Source organism: Eptesicus fuscus, chromosome 11, assembly GCF_027574615.1.
Source record: "Eptesicus fuscus isolate TK198812 chromosome 11, DD_ASM_mEF_20220401, whole genome shotgun sequence".
Lineage (NCBI taxonomy): Eukaryota > Metazoa > Chordata > Mammalia > Chiroptera > Vespertilionidae > Eptesicus > Eptesicus fuscus.
In genome coordinates this window covers 16,857,132-16,874,489 of record NC_072483.1, presented here as the reverse complement: position 1 = coordinate 16,874,489, position 17,358 = coordinate 16,857,132, and the positions used below count along the sequence as shown (strand labels likewise).

Below are 17,358 nucleotides of genomic sequence, written 5' to 3'. Positions count from 1 at the left end.
TGCCGTGTGCATCTGCCCTTGCAAGATGCCACCTTCCTCCCTGTGCTGCGGAGGCCACATGCCCATAGCACACCCAAACTTCGTAAGTGGTAAGTAAGAGCTGTTTAAAATAGTGAAAGGACCGGCGTCTGGGAGCGAGGCCTCTGCGCCCCTGCTCTGCTCTCAGGCGGCGTGCAGGCCCCGCTGTGTGGGCCAGACGGCCAGCCCGGCTCCTGGAGCTCCCCATGGGCCCCGAGGGTGCCCCCCCCCCCCCGAGGGGCAGGCCCAGGGAAGCCAGGACTCAGCTGGCAGCAGGTCCTGGGTGTGCTGCTGTTAGCGCTGGTACCGCAGTGGCACCGACAGCGGGCTCTGCAGAGCGCTTTTGAGCCTGGTGCTGGGCTGGTGCCACGTTAGCTGGGAGCCGCTCCTGATGCAGAACCAGAGTTTCCGCTTTCAGGGTCTGTCCTCTTGCTATGAGGGTCCTGCCTGGTCCCCAAAGCGGGGCTGCAGCTTAGTTAAATCAAGCCCCTCTGGTGTAAAGAGCTGTGGCTCAGCCCCTGAGAAGGAGGAAGCCTTCCGAGAAGACCTCTGCCGAGGTCTCTGCCACCACCCACACGCGGGCCTTAGGCAGCTTGCGCCCAGCGGACCCTAGTAAAGTGCTCTCGCCTCTCGGGCGGCCCAGCGTGTGGGGAGAAGTGCTCATCCCTGAGCTGTGTGGTCTGCACTTTCAGAATCGGGGAAGGAACATGCCGCCTTTGGCCATGGAGTCCTCCTCTTCCCGGCGCTGACCAGCGCAGGGGGGCTGCGTGCTGTGAATGGGGTTCGGTGTGGGGGTCCGGCCACCTTCAAGGTTCCTTCCCGTTGCTCTGGGGGACACTCCGCCGGGCCCTTTAGAGCAGAGGCCTGGCTGCACCTTGGTTTCCCCAGCGTGTGTGTGTGTGTGTGCCTCCTTCTCATGTCTTCGCCTGGAACGTGGGTGACGGGATGGGGAGGGCAGGCCAGGGGTGGTCACTGAGAAACAGCTCCTCTCCCAGCCGCCTTGGGCCCTAACCTCACTAAGCCCCTGTGGCTTGCAGGGCCTCAGCATCTTATCTGTCCAGACACACAGGTGCTCTCCAGGCGCCTGAGGGTGGACCCAGCAGTCAGACCCTCCCACCCATGACCGTGGGCTTGAGCGTCTCGGACGGGTGCTCTGCATCTCGGGTGATAGCAATCCCAGACAGGTTCTGTTTAGGCTTCACTCCCCTTTCGCCGCATTTCACAGGGCGCACAGGGAAGACCCCAATGACAAGTATGGTTTTTCTAACGAAATAACTTCTGACCAGAATTTTCACACATAAGCAGTATTTCCCTCATATTCTTGAACAGAGAGGTGTCATTACAAAGTAGATGTTTAAGTGAAGGCAGGGAAGAGCGCTCCCCAGGCAGAGGGCATGGGGGCGGGGCCGGGGACCCCTGGGGGGCTGCATGAGGAGGGGCACAGGGTGAGGGCTGGGACAGTGGGGAAGGGCGGGTCCTGAGGACTGTAGGTCAAGGGTAGGGTCCTGTGTGTTTTGCTAAATATTTAAACAGATGAGGAGGCATGCTTCATGTTTTCTAAACAGTCCTCTGGCCGTCAGATGGGGAACAGAGCCGGGGAGTGAGTGCCAAGCAGGAGAGGTCTGGGAGCTGGGGGTGGTGGCCTGGGGGCTTGGGCAGCGGTGAGGGCAGGGGGCTGAGGATGTGGGGGGGTTGAGGAAGTGTCCACACACATGTCAAATGGACAGGGCTCGGGGATGAATGGGCCATGGGGTTGATGACACAGTGAGAGAAAGACAGACAGATACAGACAGAGAGAACTCTGGCGAAGGGCAAAGCCTGTTCCCCATGAGGGGCCTGGGGCGGTGGGTGGTGTGTGCTGCGGTTCCTTGCTTGGTGGGAGTGTCAGCAAAGTACGCAGCGGTAATTGCAGCCTCCTGCTAATTGTATTTTACTCATTTGCTGATTAGCAGAGCTAGGGAACCACTGTCCTCATCTCCTCTTTGGGAGGTGGGAGAGGGTGGGGTCTGGGAGCCGTGCCTATCGTTAATGTTGGGGTGACAGAGGGGCTGGCTCTGGAGGCCGCCACCTGTGCCCGCTGCCCTGGAATGTCCTCTGGTGGTGTGGCCTTCTCTCCCCACAAAGTGCTTCGGTGCAGCGGGAGGGCGGCCTCGCCTGTCACCTGGTGAGTGGCTGGTTCCCACGCTGGAGCTGTATGGGAGCCGGGTCAGGCTGGCTGCACCAGGTCCTTTATGCTGGGCTGTGTCCTCACCAAAGCACGTCTTCAGAGAAAGGGGGCACCAGGGCGTGGTAAGCGCAGACTTCCCACCCTGTGACGTACAGCCCAGCGCAGCGAATCTTGTCCATTAGACCGTGTTTTTTTAGTTGTCGAGGCAACGTGTGATTGCTGCTATCGGCACGACGCTGGAGGCAGCTCTGCGTTGTCGAAGGTAAAATGACCGTGGACAGTAAGTTAATGGGACGAGTCAGGCGGGAGGAGGAGGGGGTTCTGAAGTGGGGCAGGAGCCCGGCTCCCCGCTGCCGCTGGAACCCGAGTTGAGGCGCTGGGCTGACTCCCCCAGCTCCTTCTCATCTCTGAATACCAAGCGCCTGCCGTGGTGTTCCGCACATGAAGCCTTGTCATCAGAATTCCTGCATGAGGCTGATGTACTGAATTATACAGATTCTCACCTACCATTAGGGCCGGACGGGTGGGCCCCTCCTCAGCTTCTTAAACGAACAACAGTGTTTATTCTTGACAACAGCTCGGGTTTTAACTGAGGAAGCAGAAAAGCCATGGGCCTGGGTGGGCGGGGACGGTGCCCAGAGAGTGACCAGCGGTGGAAGGTGGGCGGTTTGGGGGCGGGGCTGCGAGCTCAGGTTCCTTGTGTGGAGTGACTGCCGCTGGAATTTCTGAGCCTGTTACAGGCAGACACAGGACCCTCCCAGTCCTGTGTGCCCTGCAGCGTGCCCTGCAGCCCTATGGGAGGTGAGGTTGAACTGAGCCAGACTGGCAGAACCCAGGTGAGCAGAGCTGAGGAGGCAGGGCTCCTCCTGGAAGGTGGCGGGGAGCCAGGTGAACAGTGAATCCATCAGCTGTGAACTGTTGGCAGCACCCGTGGGGGGGAGCACGAATGGGGTGGGGCCCTGCTGTCAGAAACGGGGGACTGGGCTGTCCTTGGCTGGCAGAGCGTGACTTGGTGGAGCTGAGTGGACATCTAGTGGCCGCCTGGGGGAACCTCACGCTCTCTCTGCTTTCTGAGCTCCACTGGGCTTCTCTGAGGGCGCCACGGGCCAACCTGTGCCCATGACCCAGAGATGGAGAGGGGCTGGAGGTTCCAGTCTGCCCCGGGCAGCGGCCATGTCCTCCTTGTCTCCCCTTCTCTCTAGCCACCCCGAAGCAAAACCTCCACTCCCCTCTCCAGAGGTAAACTGCAGCCCAGGTCCCCTGTGACAGCGCTGGCTCTGCTGATGCCTCTGGTGGCCTCAGAGAAAAGATTTGGGCCACAGAGACGTTTTTAAAAAAAGAACAGGATGATTCAGAGGACAACCAGAGGCTGTCCACTTCCCGTGGTCACTCTGGCTGCTGTGAGGGGGAGGGGTTGTGGGTTAAGGGAGATGGGCAGGAGGTGAAGCAGGGAAGGTGGTGAGGAGGCAGGGGTACAGGTGAGGGACGAGGGGGGCTTGGGCAAGGTTTGGGCAGTGGGGCTGGTGAGAGGTAGAGAGATGGAGAATGAGTTTTAGGGGTAACAGTTGGCAAGCATTACTTGATGGATTAGATTTGGGGGGTGATTAGGTTTGGGGGGTGACAGAAGTCAAGGGTGGGCTCCTAGATGTTTGGTCTTGGCAGCTAGGTGAATCGTGGCATCATATACAGGGGACATGAGGTGTTTTGAGCGGAAATTGAGGTTTTTGCTTTGAACATGTTCAGTTTGAAATGCTTACATGAATCTGCAGCTGAGGGGATGGGCCAGGCCAAAGAGAGAAAGTTGGGAGACACTGCCGGTGAGATTGGAGGTGACAGCCTAGGGGGAAATGTAGACAGAGGAGGAGTCCCGGGGACTGGCTGGGTGCTCAGCCGGGGAAGAGGAGGACCTAGCGAAGGAGACTGAGAAGGAAGCGCTGGAGTGGAAAGAGGAAAGCCAGCGGTCATGGGGCCGGAGGAACGTGTTCCCGGGAGGATGAGGCCAGCAGTTCACCACGCACGTGGCACTCAGTTGTCACTGAGCTCAGGGAGGGCGTCAGGGAGGAGGGAACCTGAGGGATGGGGGATGAAGAGCGAATAGGAGGTGCAGTTGGGCAGACACGTTTTGTAAAGGGGCTTGTGGTGGGTGGCGTGGGGTCAGGGAGGAGTTGGAGGTGGGTGAGGGGAAGGTAAGATTTATCCCAGGAGGAATGTTTCAGAAGAGGGAGAAGCATTTCAAGAACAGAGTCCCTTGGTGAGCATGTAACTGGACGTGGGGCAGCTGTCATGGTGGGTGAGGACTTGGTGTTAGGAAGATGAGGTATTGTTGTCCGAACATTTGTGCTCTAAGAAATGCAGGGCCGAGTCACCAGCTGAGAATTGAAGTGAGAAGATGACAGATTTGAGGGAAGAGAAGAGGGTTGCAACAGCCAATGAGATGCCATTGCAGGGCCCAGCCAGGTTCATCTTGTTCCCATTATCAAAGTCTCCACCTTGGACCTGAGAAGGCGTCTTACCCAGGCTTTGCTCAAGTCTTCTCTACGCCCACATCTTCCTCTCCCCCTGCTCTTCATTTAGCCTCTCCCCAGTTGTACAGTCCCCAGTGAGTGCAACCCGAGCTGACACTTTTGAGTCAGCAAAAACAACACAAGTGGAGTTGCCCCAGGAATGAGACAGGGCCTGTTGCTGGAGAGGTTGCTGACCCTGCACAGACCAGCTGCCAGGGGGTCCCCAGGCAGCATGGACCCAGAGCTTCTCCAGGCCATTGCACTGAGGCAGACTAGGAGCCGTGCGGCTCACACCACGGTGCAACCTCAGGAGCCCCTCTAAGCAATTCCCTTCCCGTGTGGCCTTGGAAACTCACAGGTAAAATGGATACCTAAGTTGTGGGGACCCCCTGAGGTGTGACGTATGTGAAAGGAGATGATCAACATCTGTCTGGATTGCCGTTTCTGCAGCCATGTACCTAATTCTTGACTTTGCATTTTTTCTTCCCAGAGTGAAAATCCTCAGGTGACTTAGACTCTGGAAGGAAAGGACGTGGGCTGGCCCTGCTCCTCTCAATCTGTGTTACCTCGGTCAATTGATTTAACCTCACTCTGCTTAGCTTTAGTTCTGTCATCAGTAAAGTGGGATAATAATCAGACTGATAAGATGCCCACTGGGTACTGGGCCCAGGAGACATTCAACAGATTTGAGTCACCCAGTATTTGAATGTCTCCCGTGTACCAGGCACTGTCCTGACCTCATAGGGTCTGGATATTCTCGTGTGTGGGAGGCAGACCGACAGTAACCACATACAGGCTCTGTCAAGTGGGCATGAGTGCCTGGCAGGGATGGAGACTGACAGTGGGGGGTGATGGCTCTGTCTAACAAGGTCTCTGGTGACATTTGAACAGACTTGACAGGCCACCCAGGGGTCTCAGTTGGCAGCTGTCACCTGCGAGAGTGCTTCTGGGCAACATTCCCTGCAGCGCAGGCTTGGATGTGGAGCTTGCTGGTGTTTGGGTAGTTTCTTGGTGGCTAAGGAAGTTCGCTCGGCAGTGCCCTCAGCCTCTCTCTGCTTCTTTCCCAGGATTTAACTCCCTCGTGGGAGGCGTGATGGGCTTCTCTATTCTTCTGAGTGCGGAGGTATTCAAGCATAACTCGGCGGTCTGGTACCTGGATGGCAGCACAGGTGTGCTCATCGGCCTTATCATATTTGCCTACGGGGTCAAGTAAGTGCCTGTTTTCCTATTTGCTTTCTTGGTATCCATGAGTGCTCCATTTTCCACCCCTGATGGTCACACCTGTACCTGCGACCACCCTGAGCCTACGTGGGGTCAGGTGACTGAAAAAGCTCACATCGGAATCAGATAGTCTTGTGGCTGGCACTGAAGTGGGGCAAGGGCTTTGACAAGAGGTATAGGCTTTAAGTCACAAACGGGCACCAGTGCTGGGCTGAAGACTCCTCATGCCCTCTGGCTGTGAAAACCAGTAGGCATCTGAGTGAGATGGGGCTACTGGAGTCTCAAGCGTTCATCTTGAGGGACCTGCACATGGACTTGCTCACTCATTTCTCTGGGCTTCAGTGCAAGGTCAGCCTCTTGAAAAGTGCCAGGGACACCCAGGGAGAAACTGAATGGACTAGCTTCAGGGTGAGGGCTGGAGGGGAAGGGGTCAGGGCAGTTCTCCCCAGGGATGGAAGTGCTGGCAGACAAGATTGCTTTGCTGAGCCCTACTGCACTCAGCCGTCAGTCACAGGTGGGTGCCAAATCCCAGCTCTCTATCACCTTCGCTAACACCATTTGCCCCACCCTGGTAATTCTCTGAGACCCCACCCCACTCAACTCAAATTTCCAGCCCAAGTGCTTCCAGTGGATCTTATACACAAGTGGCCTTCTGTGGCTCACACTATGGACTTACCTAAAATCCTTCAAAGTTCCACAAACCCCAAACAAGCAGCAGTAGCCTTGGCATGCCTGGCACAAGAGGGGATATATCTCAACTTGCATTGTAATTCCTATCAGGGGGCCCCAAGCCTGACAAAACTGGCCAGTGTTGACTTGGAACTAACTTCAACTAAATGGCCATGAGCCCAGTACATGTGGTGCCTGTGTCAGCACACACTGTGGTGCCCACCAAAGGGTCCCAAGCCTGGAGCTAGTGGCAACCAACCTTGATTCACAGCACAGCCTCTTCCAAGTGCCTCCAAGCCCAGCACAAGTGGCAACAAACCACAAAGACCTTGTAGCTCCTACCAGATGGCCTCAAGCCCGCACTGGAGCCCCTCCTAAGAAGCTCCAGAAGCAACACACCCGGGGCCAGCTTTAGACTGTATCAGGGCACCACCAACTAGCTCCACAAATAACTCATCTGCAGGGTGGAAGCAGCTGGCAACGAAGCCCCACTAAAATGACTCCCCCTATGTGATTAGCCTCCACACAATAGCTTGTCTGCTTTAGTCATTTAGCCTGAAGGTCAATCCCACCCACTGATGTGCCAACAGGGCTCAACTACATCAGAGGGCACACACAACCCACAGAAGGAACACTCCTGTAGCACCTGGCTCAGGTGATCAGGGAGACTGTGCCACTGGGCCCCACAAGACACTATATAAGGCCATTCTACCAAGACTGGGTGATACTTAACACATAGATCTACTTAACACATAGAAGCAAACACAGGCAACCAAAATGAGGAGACAAAGAAACATACCCCAAATAAAAGAACAGAAAGAAACTCTAGAAAAAGAACTAAACAAAATGGAAACAAGCAATCTACTAGATGCAGAGTTCAAAACACAGGACTGAATTATTGACCTGGAAGACAAGGTAGTGGGAAACACCCAATTGGAACTGCAATAAGAAAGAATATTTTAAAATGAGGATAGTTTAAAGGATAATATCAAGAATAACAACATTTGCATCAGAGGGGTACCAGCAGAAGAGGGAGAACAAGGGATTAAAAACCTACTTGAAAGAAATAATGACTGAAAACTTCCTAATCTGGCAAAGGAAATAGACAGACAAGTCCAGGAAGCACAGAGAGTCACAAACAACATGAACCCAAAGAGGCCCTCACCAAGACATATCATAATTAAAATGCAAAAGGTTAAAGACAAAGAAAGAATCTTAAAAACAGCAAGAGAAAATCATTCCATTACCTATAAGGGAGCTCCCATAAGACTGTCAGCTGATTTCTCAACAGAAACTTTGCAGCCAGAAGGGATTGGCACAAAATATTAAAAGTCATGAAAAGCAAGGACCTACCACAAAGGTTACTCTATATCATTATAATCAAAGCAGACAAGGAAAAGCTAAAGGAGTTCATCACCACTAAATAAGTGTTATAAGAGATGTTAAAGGGACTTCTTTAAGTAGAAAGATCAAATATATCATAAGAGAATATAGGAAAGATAAAATTTCCATTGACAAAGGGAAACAGTAAAAGTAGTGGATCAGCCAATTATAAAGTAGAAAGATCATGTGTAATTACAAAAATAAATTAAGGGATACACAGATACACACAAAAAGTAAAAAATAATGACAAAACCATAAATGTGGAAGGGGAGAGGAAAAATTGCAGTGATTTTAGAATGTGTTTGAACTTTAGTAACTATCAACTTAAAATAGAATGCTGAACATTGCTTTGTATATATAAAGCACATAGTAACCACAAACCAAAAATCTATAAGTGATATAGAAGAAATAAAGAGAAAGGAATCCAAACACAATAGAAAGTCATCAACACACAAGAGAACAAGAAAGGAACAGAGAAGCACTACAAAAACAATCAGAAAACAATAAAATGGCAATAACTACTTACCTATTAATAATTACTTTAAATGTAAATGGACTACATGCTCCAATCAGAAGACATAGGGTGGTTGAATGGGTAAAAAACAAGACATATACATATGCTGCCTACAAGAGATCCATTTCAGATTGGAAGACATAAACTAAAAGTAAAGGGATGGAAAAACATAGTTCATGCAAATGGAAACAAACAAAAAGTTGGAGTAGCAATACTTATATCAGACAAAATAAACTTCAAAACAAGGGCTGTAACAAGAGAAAAAGAAGGGTATTTCATAATGGTAAAGGACCAATCCAGCAAGAGGATCTACCTCTCGTAAACATCTATGCAATTAACCTAGGGGAACCTAAATATATACAGCAAGTATTGATGGATATAAAGGGTGAGACAGTAATACAGTCATAGTAGAGGACTTTAACAACTCATTGACAATGGATAGATCATCCAGACAAAAAATCAACAAGGAAACAGTGGCCTTAAATGACACATTTAACCAGATGGATTTAATTTATATATTTAGGACATTTTTTTTTACCCCAAAGCAGCAGAATATACTTTCATTTCAAGTGCACACAGAACATTTCCAGGATAGACCACATGATAGGCCACAAAACAAATCTCAATAAATTTAAGGTAACTGAAATAATATCAAACATCTTTTCCCTATCGCAATGGTATGAAATTAGAAATCAATTACAAGAAGAAAGTTGAAAAACACACAAACATGTGAAGCCTAAATAACATGCTACTAAACAACAAATGGTTTAACAATGAGATCAAGAAAGAAAACAAAAGATGCCTTGAGACAAATGAAAATGAAAACACAACGACCAAAAAAAAATCTATGGACACAGCCAGAGCACTTCTAAGGGGAAATTTCTAGCAATACAAGCCTACTTCAAGAAACAAGAAAAAATCTCAAATGATCTAACCTTCCACCTAAAGAAACTAGAAAAAGATGAACAAACAAAAGCTAAAGTGAGCAGAAGGAAGGAAAGAAAGATTAGAGTGGTAATACACAATAGAAAAGATCAATGAAATAAAGAGCTGGTTCTTTGAAGAGTCAAACAAAATGGATAAACCTTTAGTCAGACTCATCAAGAAAAGAAGAGAGAGGGTCAAAATAAATAAAACCAGAAATGAAAGAGAAGGGTGACACCATAGATATACAAAGGATTATAAGAAAATACTATGGACAATTTTATGCCAACAAATTGGACTACCTGGAAGAAGTGGATAAATTCCTAAAATAACATGAGAAACAAAATCTGAACAGACCAATAATTGCTAATGAAATAGAGTCAATAATCAAAAGATTCCCAACAAACAAAAGTCCTGGACCAGATGGCTTCACAGGTGAATTTTATCTAACATTCAATGAATTATCCTTCTTAAACTATTCCAAAAATTGACAAGGCGGGGAAGCTCCCAAAGACATTTTACAATAGTCATTACCCTGATACTAAAATTAGACAAAGACACTACAAAGAAAGAAAATTATAGGCCAATATCCCAGATGAGCATAGATACAAAAAGAATCCCTAACAAAATATTAGCAAACAGAATTCTGCAATACATTAAAGAGGTGATACACTATGACCAAGTGGGATTTATTCCTGGGATGCAAGGTTGGTTTAATATCTGCAAATCAATTAACATGATACAGCACATACTAGGTGTACCAGTTAATAATGCGGATTTTTTTTCAATAGATGGAATTACACATATGTTGATATATATGCGATTTGATATGTATGCTATTTTGTTGTGTTGACAGCAAGCTTCCAAACTTCATATGTCAAATTTGCTGAAGGTGTTAACACCATAGATATTTTTACGCTTAAAAATGTCAAATTTCGTGCCAAAAAAAGAGCATTTGCAGGAAGTTTTAATTCATTACTTTATTTTGAAGAAAAAGTTATCGTATACTTCAGGAAGCTTATGGTGAACATGCTCCATCTCAAGATACTTGTAAACGCTGGTTTAAATGCTTTAAAAGTGATGATTTTGATGTGAAAGACAAAGAACGTCCAGGTCAACCGAAAAAGTTTGAAGACCAACAATTACAAGCATTATTGGATGAAGATGCATGTCAAACTCAAAAACAACTCGCAGAAAGATGAAACATTATTCAGCAAACAATTTCCAATCATTTACAAGCACTGGGAAAGATTTTAAAGGAAGGAAAATGGGTGCCACATCAACTGAATGAAAGACAAATGGAAAACCAAAAAGCCATCAGTAAAATGTTGCTTCAGTGGCATGAAAGAAAGTCTTTTTTGCATCGAATTGTGACTGGCGATGAAAAGTGGATTTATTTTGAGAATCCTAAATGCACAAAATCATGGGTTGATCCAGGTCAACCATCAACATCGACTACAAGGCCAAATCGATTCAGAAAGAAGACAATGCTCTGTGTTTGGTGGGATCAGGAAGGTGTGGTGTATCATGAGCTTCTAAAACCAGGTGAAACCATTATTACTGATCACTACTGACAACAAATAATCAATTTGAACTACGCTTTGATCATGAAACGACCAGAATGTACTAGAAGACACGGCAAAGTAATTTTGTTTCATGATGACGCACCATCACACACTTCAAAGCCAGTTAAAGACACGTTAAAAGATCTTGCCTGGGAAGTATTAACCCACCCGCCATATTCACCAGACCTTGCTCCTTCAGATTACCACTTGTTCCGATCTATGGCACACGAACTTTCTGAGCAGCACTTCAAAACATACGAAGAAGTGGAAAATTGGGTCTCTGAATGGTTTGCCTCAAAACAAGAAAAGTTCTATTGGGACGGTATCCATAAATTACCTGAGAGATGGGGGAAATGTGTAGCTAGTGATGGACATTACTTTGAATAAAGCACTTTTGATGTTTCTCTTGAAATTATCGTGTTTTCTTTGATTACAAAAACCGCCATTATTAACCGGTACACCTAGTAAACAAAATGAAGGATAAAAATCATATGATCATATCGATATATTAAGAAATTTCATTTAACAAAATCTAGCACCCATTTATGATAAAAACTCTCAGCAAAGTAGAAATAGAGGGAACATACCTCAACATATAAAGGCTATACTAGAATATGACAAACAGCTAACATACTCAGTAGTGGAAAGGTGGAAGCTTTGTCTTTAAGATCAGGAACAAGACAAGGATGTCCACTGCACCAGTTTTATTCAACAAGAGAAAGAAATTAAAGGTATCCAAATTGGAAAGGAAGTAGTAAAACTTTCATTTGCAGATGACAGATAATATATAGAGAGAACCCTGAAGATTTCACCAAAAAAAAACTACTAGAACTAATAAATAAATTCAGTCAAGTAGCAGAATACAAACTTAATATTCAGAAATCAGTTGCATTTTATACACCTATAATGAACTATCAGAAAGAGAAATTAAGAAAATTCTATTTACAATGGCATAAAAAATAGTACTCAGGAATAAATTTAACCCAGGAGGTAAAATACCTGTACTTGGAAAACTATAAGACATTGAAGAAAGAAATTGAAGATACAAATAAATGGAAGCATACACGGTGCTCATGGACTGGAAGAATTAACATCCTATATAATAAAGAGGTAATGTGCAAATTGACCTTCACGCGCTTGCACAAGATGGCCACCCCCATGTGGTCAAAGATGACCACCACAAGATGGCCGGCAGGGGAGGGTAGTTGTGGGCAATCAGACCAGCAGGGGAAGGCAGTTGGGGGGACCAGGCCTGCAGGGAAGGGCAGTTGGGGGCGATCAGGCCGGCAGGGGAGGGTGGTTGGGGGCAATTGGGCCGGCACGGGAGCAGTTAGGCATCAATCAGGCTGGCAGGGGAGTTGTTAGGAGGTGATCAGGCTGGCAGGCAGGCGAGTGGTTGGGAGCCAGCAGTCCCAGATTGTGAGAGGGATGTCCAACTGCTGGTTTAGGCCCGATCCCACAGGGATCGGCAGTCAGACATCCCCTGAGGGGTCCCAGATTGGAGAGGGTGCAGGCTGGGCTGAGGGACACCTCCCCCCAGTGCATGAATTTCATGCACCGGGCCTCTAGTAGTTAAATATTATCCCAAGCAAGCGGCAGAGTCAATGCAATCCCTATCAAAATACCAATGGCACTTTTCACAGAACTAGCATAAATTATATGGAACCACAAAAGACTCTGAATAGCCAAAGTAATCTTGAGAAAGAACAAAGTTGGAGGTTTATCATGTTACCTGACATCAAATTATACAAGGCTATAGTAATCAAACCATCGTGGTACTGACATAAAAACAGACACATAGATCAATGGGACATGATAGCCCAGAGATAAACACATGCCTATATGACAAAGAAGGCAAGAATATACAATGGGGTAACGATAATCTCTCCAGTAAATGGTGTTGGAAAAGAGACATATGCAAAATGAACTAGACCACTTTCTTACACCATATACAAAAATAAGCTGAAAATGGATTAAGGACTTATAAGACCCGAAATCATAAAACTGTTAGAAGAAAACATAGGCAGTAAACTCTGATATCACTATTTTTTAGTATTCACCCAAGGAATAAGGATACTTTTTCTATTGATTTTTAGAGAGAATGGAAAGGAAGAGGAAAGATGGGAGAGAGAGAGAGAGAGAAGCATTGATGTGAAAGAGACACAATGATAGGTTGCCTCCCATTTGCATCCCAACCAGGGCTGGGGATTGAACCTAAAACTAAAGTACATGCCCTTGGCTGGGAATGGATCCTGTGACCATTTGGTCCTTGGTTCAACGCTCTAACCTCTAAGAAAACTGGCCAGGGCTGACATCACTTTTAGCAATATTTTTCTAGATATGTCTCCTCTTGCAAGGGAAATGAAAGAATAAACAAACTGGACTATATCAAACTAAAAAGGTTTTGCATAGTGAAGGAGACCATAAAAAAACAACAACAACCTACTGCATGGGAGAAGATATGCACCAATGATACATCCATTAAGGAGTTAACTTCCAAAATATACAGTGTAAGGAAATCATATAACTTGACACCAAAAAAACAAAAGAAAATCCTAATAATCTGATTAAAAAGTGGGCAGAGTACCTTGTGACCCATAAATCCCACTTTTAGGTATTCATCCAAAGAAACTGAAAACATTAATTAGAAAAGACATATGCAGCATTATTTACAATAGCCAAGATACTGAAGCAACCTAAGTGCCCTTGGATAGATGAATGGCTAAAGAAGGTGTGGTACATATATACAATGGAACATTACTCTGCCATAAAAAGAAGAATGAAATCTTGCTATTTGCCACAACATGGATGAACCTAGAGGGTATTATGTGAAGTGAGATAAGTGAGACAAAGACAAATACCATATGATTTCACTTATATTTGGAATCTAAAAACAAAATATATGAACAAACAAAACAGACATAAACTTTCAACTTCACACTTTAAACAATTAGGTGAATTATAAAATAATAGTGTACATGTCTACTTTTATAAATTAAATATTCTCTTAATTAGGGAAAATCTATTAGTGGTTGGGGGGAGTTGGGGAGGGAAAAGGGAGTAATGCTGGTGGGTTTCTTTTTGGGGTGAGGAAAATGTTCTAGAATTAGGAGGTGGTGATGATTGGACAATCTAAGCATATACTAAACACCACCAAATTATATACTTTCCCAAGCTGAATTTTATGGTATGTGAATTAGTTTTTTTTAAGTTGTCTCTCCCATCTGCTTCCCCAAGCGCTCAAAGCCCAGGGCGCTGGGGGTGTGCTGGGTGACCTGTGTGTGTCCTCTGCAGACTTCTCATCGACATGGTGCCTAGAGTGAGGCAGACGCGCCACTACGAGATGTTTGAGTGAAGCGCCCGAGCGCCAGTCTGTATCTGCATGAAGACGTCAGGACGACGAGGGGTTCCCACACGGCGGACGGTGCCAGTATTTAGCTGAACATCCGCTTTCTTATCTGGAGAGTTTGTGTTCACGGGAACAGGCGTGCCCAGCAGGTTGGTCTGCACTGCTCCCCTCGCCCACCTCCCCCGTCACCCCGTCAAGACACCGTGCCCAGGAGGGGACACTGGTTTTCCCGTGTCTGTTGGGAACTGGCTGTTTGTTTTCTGGAGTAAAAGGGTTCCTGTGGGCCGGATGAGGTCTCTGCTTGGCAGGAAGCTCTGAAACAGAGCCACTGTCCGGACCCGGCTCCTCTGGGCGCGGAGCAGCGCGGGCCCTGGGAGCTCCTCTCCGGCAGAGCTGAAGGGAAGACCGTGTGTACCCCTCTGCCCCTCACCCCTTCACATGCCCAGAACCATCAGTGTTGCACTTCCTAATTCCTGTCACTGTCTTTCATTAGTTTCATACTGTTTTACTAATCCTGAATCTAAACAGATTGGTTCAAGAGGAGACCATTCTATTTTTAAAGTACTTAGTGATGTACGTGTGAGCTTTGCATGGACAAACTAAGCACATGACCCTTTCTTGTACATTCAGAACCTGAACACACATGTAAAAACAGGACCCATTTTTGACAGATGTGAAACCACCGTTTATTTGTAATAAATAATGACACAATCTACCCACATGTGCAGGCATCTCTGTGTCGTCAGGTGGCCGTGGTACACTGGCCTGTGAGAAGTGGCTGTAAGGACGAGATGTCTGCAGCTTAGGTAACATCAGGTATCAGTTCTGTGAACATGGTCCCCACACCCATCTGTACTGTAGCACTTGCTGCTTGCCCAGGCGCCTGTCTGGCCAATAGAGACCGCGCCCTGTTTTGTGTGGTCCAGGAGGAGACCTTTGAGAGGTGTCCCTGTCACAGGCAGGCAGGCTTGCTGTGTGGCTGAAGGACAACGTGGAAGGGTCACTTGTTCCGGGTGGAGTGTGAGTGGAGACCCTGGAGGACTGTGGGTTGCGTCTGTGGGGAGGCCACCCATCGCTCAGGTGAGGGGTGGCCACACACTGATGTGGTGGTGTCCGAGGCCTTGGAGCTGACCTTGCCTGTGACTGAAGGATGGTTGTCCCAGACCCTAACTCCCCTCCCACTGCTCTACTTCAGGCTGATGAAAGGGAGGTGGTTTGGTCTGGGGGCCCGACCGTGGTGCAGCCTGGTGCAGCCAGCCAGCTTCCTCCACGGCGCTTTGCGGAGTGCTCTGCAGGACATTAACACGGACCTGATAGAGGGCCGACTGCTCAAATAGGTCTGGGGATGGGAGACTCAGTGGTGTCTTTCCTGCAGGTTTCCTGTGTATTTAACACAGCGTGGAAGCTCGGAGGGAAACTAGGATGTAGCCCCCCCTAAACGTACACACTCATATTCTGCTCGGACCTTTCTGGGACTGGTGTACAGGAATCATGCCATACCTGCGACTCCGTATCCAGGAACTGTGTGCTGTCCCTGCTCTGGGCAGAGCGTGAGGCCGTGCTGAGGCTGAGCCACGCCTTCCCCCGGCATCACCTGCAGCAGCCCCTGGTGTGCGCACGGACTTGATCTTGTTTCCAGGGCAGGTGCCTAACGCAGTGCTCATGAGGGAAATGCATCAGGTCTAACAGGCCCTCAGCCTTTTTAGGACTATTTCACTAGCACAGCCTTAATGATTTTCAAGCATCTGATGTAGTAGTTATCTCAAAAAAAAAAAAGGCCCCGTCTAGGGAGTGCTCTGAGATGAGTGTCGGTGGATGTGAGGCGGGGAAGGAACGCACCACAGTGAAACCGTCCTCCATTCCTTGACCGTCATGGTCTCTCAGCCTTTCCGGCGGCGTCTGCAAACGGTGAGACGCAGGTAGTGGGCGCCAGCGCTGGGGTGCAGCTGGGCTGTGTTCTGCAGGTGACCCTGCACCCACCCAGCCCCCCAAAGATCACTCCTACCTGTCACACAAGAAAAGTTTATTGAAAAATAAAGTTCTCCCTAGTTTTGTCTACAACAGTGGAAAACAAAGCAGTGCTCTCTATGCAGGTACAGTACGTTGGGACGTGTGGACAGCGACACCTCGTTGGCAGAACCCTGCACTAAACCCCGGAGTGAGCCAGGCGCTGTTTGAAGACACAGATGTGAACGGTCATTAGCTTAAAGACATCAAGGTTGTGACAGCGACTACAGTAGAAGGGACATCACCATCTCCTTTGGCAGACTGTTCCACTATTGTCCTATTAACAGCTGGGCAGGACAGTGAGCAAAATGCTTCCCAACTTTGCTCCGTCTCCCCTTTGACAGTAATTCCCATGCCGCTGTCCCAGCCAGGCCGCCAGGCGCCAGCCTGGCTAACGTCCTCTGCGCGCCCCAAGCCCCCACCCTCCACACACACACCTGATGTCCTATGAGCTGGCCGTGGTCCCTCTGCCAGGCCTCACCAGCTGCAGGCCACTGGGGGAGACCATCTCAAGGCTCCACAAATCAGGGATAGAGGAATGATGCTTGGGGAAGGTGAATCCCAGTCTTACACCTGCAGAAGTCTAGGGCTGCAGATTCAGCTGAAGAGAAAACAGGAACTCGGACACAGGGCTCCAGCAAACTCCTCCATACTCCACAATACATCTGCCCAGAGGAGGATCAAGACAGGCAAGGAGACGCAGCTCCAATCTATTGGGGAGCAAGAGGCTAGAACCCCAATAAAACAAAAAGTGAACTGATCTTTAGGTGACTTGGGGGAAAAATCAGTGAACCACCAGCAGCTCTGGGAGTGGTTCTGAAGATACTCTCCCGGCCCCCTCTCCCCCCCCCCCCCCCCGCCCCCCGGCTCCACTGGGATGGTGGTATAGTCTTGGGGTTCCCCGGGCTAGCCTGTGGCCCCAGGGCCAGTGCAAACACGTGACAGCTCACCCGCCCAGGAGTCTGGCCCCTGTGGACTGGACTGGGGAGGAGCCGCCCTGGCCGGAGGGCGTAGCAGGGGACTTCCTAAGTTCAATC

General features: G+C 48.3%; 1 protein-coding gene across 1 annotated transcript in view; it reads left to right on the top strand.

The window, feature by feature from the left end:
* Window positions 1–15,064, top strand: part of TMEM163 (transmembrane protein 163) — a 219,672-nt gene extending 204,608 nt beyond the window's left edge. Inside the window, exons 7-8 of the mRNA XM_028148151.2 lie at window positions 5,757–5,898; window positions 14,260–15,064. Coding sequence (XP_028003952.2) covers window positions 5,757–5,898; window positions 14,260–14,320 — 203 coding nt within the window. The 3' untranslated portion in view covers window positions 14,321–15,064. The remainder of the gene's footprint in view (window positions 1–5,756; window positions 5,899–14,259) is intronic.
* Window positions 15,065–17,358: the final 2,294 nt, after the last annotated feature.